Source organism: Elephantulus edwardii, unplaced genomic scaffold (assembly GCF_000299155.1).
Source record: "Elephantulus edwardii isolate Elephantulus edwardi_28Jun2011 unplaced genomic scaffold, EleEdw1.0 scaffold00443, whole genome shotgun sequence".
NCBI lineage: Eukaryota > Metazoa > Chordata > Mammalia > Macroscelidea > Macroscelididae > Elephantulus > Elephantulus edwardii.
This window is the reverse complement of record NW_006400193.1, coordinates 455,573-458,666: the sequence shown is the minus strand read 5'-3', so window position 1 is coordinate 458,666 and position 3,094 is coordinate 455,573. Positions and strand designations below refer to the sequence as shown.

The 3,094-nt window shown below is 37.3% G+C and overlaps 1 protein-coding gene across 1 annotated transcript in view; it reads left to right on the top strand.

Annotated features, from left to right (window-relative positions):
- Nucleotides 1–727: 727 nt before the first annotated feature.
- The window catches only part of RAF1 (v-raf-1 murine leukemia viral oncogene homolog 1), a 59,571-nt gene continuing 57,204 nt past the window's right edge, over nt 728–3,094 (top strand). Inside the window, exon 1 of the mRNA XM_006902730.1 lies at nt 728–934. Within this exon, the coding sequence (XP_006902792.1) occupies nt 728–934 (207 nt within the window). The remainder of the gene's footprint in view (nt 935–3,094) is intronic.

Sequence of the window (3,094 nt, the reverse complement as noted above, 5' to 3'; positions counted from 1 at the left end):
ATTAAATTTTTGAAAACAATGAGGATTGTTTCATACTAATGTTCCTCATAATTAGTAAATAATGGAGCTCCATTGCCTCTGAAATTAATTTTCATGAACTCCAGCACAGAAATTGTTACTTGGCTTATAGACACTTGTGGAAAACATTTTAATTGAGATCATCTCTAAGCAAACACTATTTAATACTTTACTAGTGACAATATAGGAAAAGAGTTGTTGTTGTTATGTGCTGTCAAGTCGTTTGCGATTCATAGCTTATTTATGCTTAGCTTATTTAAGCAGAACTTAGTATATACAAAAATTAACTAGTATTTTCATTATTATACTTTTTTTAAAAAAATACTGATTTATTTACAACGTTTGAATACATGGAAATAGCCCAGATGTCCCACTGCAACCGTATGGATTAAGACTTTGTGGTACTTTCATGCAAGGGAATATTATACAGCATGTAGGAGCAATGATTTTGTAAATTACTACCCAACTTGGGAGATACTAGAGAGCATTATGCTGAGTGAATTAACTCAGTCTCAGAAGAAAAAAAATATTGTATGATTACTCTTTATATTGTTGTTGTTAAGTGCCGTCGAGTCGCAGACAACTTATATTGACCCTGTGAAGGAGAATCCTCAATGCTTGGGTGTCTCTCATCCTCTCTACTCTTTATAGTGAATTAATATTTTTAATTTTTCTTTATTTTAGGGTTAATTTTGTTTAAGCTGCATCAATGGAGCACATACAGGGGGCCTGGAAGACAATTAGCAATGGCTTTGGATTCAAAGATGCAGTGTTTGATGGCTCCAGCTGCATCTCACCTACAATAGTTCAGCAGTTTGGCTATCAACGCCGTGCATCAGATGATGGCAAATTCACAGATTCTTCTAAGACAAGCAACACTATTCGAGTTTTCTTGCCAAACAAGCAAAGGACAGTGGTATGTAAGCGTTGCCTCTCAAAAAAATTTAGCTACCCTCCTGCCTGTAGAAAACTTGGACCATAATGCTCAATTTACAGATAAACAAAATCTTCATTGCTATTTCAGGTCTTTATTAATGGACTTTCTAATTGCATAAGTCATTGCTTTATATATTGTTATGTTCCTTCCATAGTCACTGTTTTTTCTCCATCTCATTCATTCATTCATTTATTCATTTATTTATTTATTTATTTATTTATTTATTTATTATATTTGCCTGGATTATCTTCCTTTCTGCAACTTATTACCAAATGGTACATATTCTATAGAATAATTATTAAAGGCTTTTTAAATAAAGCTTAGATCTTAAAAACAAAAGAATTTTTTTCTGATTGTTATTTTTATATGTTTTATAGTTCATAACAAGGCTGTGAATCACCTTTCTTCCTTTTCTCTAGGACATTGCCAGCCAACAGTTATTTCTGGATAATCTGTTTTTATTCTATGAGTAACAGGAGTTTTCTGACACAGAATGTTGTTGTGTTGTCGAGTCTCCTACAACTCATCGTGATGCTGTGTACAACAGCCAATCTCACTGTCTCCGACAAACTTACCCCCATTACCCCAGTTACCGAATCAGTCCATCTCATAGAGGGTCTTCCTCTCCTGCGCTGTCCCTTCACTCTCCCAAGCATGATGTCCCTCTCCAAGAGCTGGTCCCTTCTTGCAACATGTCCAAAGTATGTCAGACCAAGCTTCAGAATCCTTGTCTCTAAGGAACGGCTTGCTCTCACCCTTTCTAGGATGAACCTGGTTTTTTTCTTTTAGCAGACCATAGTATATTCAATACTCTTCTTCAACACCACAGTTCAAAGACATCAGTTCTCCTTCTGTCATCCCTAGTCATTGATATGCACCTCTCTGATGCAAGTGATTGCAAAGACCATGGCCTGTATCAGGCGCACCATAGTCTCCAGACTGACATCGTTGCTGTTCAGTACTTTGGAGAGGTCCCTAACAGCAGACCCAATTCAATACATCTTTTCATTGTCTGGCTGCTGGTGCTAAGAGTGTTGATTTTGGAGCCAAGCGAACTGGAGTTGTTAACAGTCTCAGTCTCTTCACCATCTATCATGATGCTGCTATTCGGTCCAGTAGTGAGAATCTTTACTTTCTTGATATTGAGCTTCAATCCATATTGAAGGCTGCAGTCCTTGACCCTCTGCAGCAAGCACTTCAGGTCCTCCTCAGTTTCAGCAAGCAGGGTTGTGTCATCTGCATAATGCAGATTGTTGCTGAGTCTTATCTCCAATCCTGATGCCATATTTCTCCCCATAGAGCCCAGCCTCCTGGATAATCTGTCTGCAAGTTTTCTGCTGTTCAGAGAAAATAGGTAGAGATGTCAGTTCAAGTCTGCTACATCGGAAACATCAGAAAGCAAGTACAGTCTTGAAATAGTAAAAGAACTGAAGCAAAACATACAGTGAGAAGACAGATTATCTTGATTTTGCCTAATGCCATATCCAAATCATTTTGTGTTTAGCCTCTGATATTTGCTTTTCTCTAATCTCAAGATCACATTCCAGGAACCAGTAGATGATGCCATACCTGGCCTGCAGTCATCCTTTTGATGGTATGGTCATCAGTTTGAAGCAGTATCCCCTTGGGGCTTTTATGTTGTCAGTGATTATCACTTCACATTAGCAATTACTGACTGTGTATCTTCCAACACCCATCCTCCAGATTGGCAAAAACATGATCCCTAGCCAAGTCAACTATTTTGAGAGTCCTCTGAGGCCACCAAAACCTCTGTCACAGATTTGGTGGCCACCATTTGACAGACAATTCCAGTCCAGACAGCTTAGATATCTTTGTTTATCACAAAGATAAACGCTGCAGTGTCTAGGAGGCAACCTCACAGCAAACCCCTCTTCAAACATGGAATTATATTAAGAAGGAACCAAAAAATGAGCAGAATAGGAAACAAGAAAATCTTTCCGATGAAGGGCTTTTGAACATTCTGAAATAAATTGTAAAGAATGTTTTTTAATAAGTTTCTTATACAGATAGAGAAGAACATAAAAGGGACAGAATCTTTTTTAAATTTATTATTAATTACAATGAAAATTTACAGAGACTTTGTTCCATTCATACATTGTTGCACTTTTCTCCTCTCCC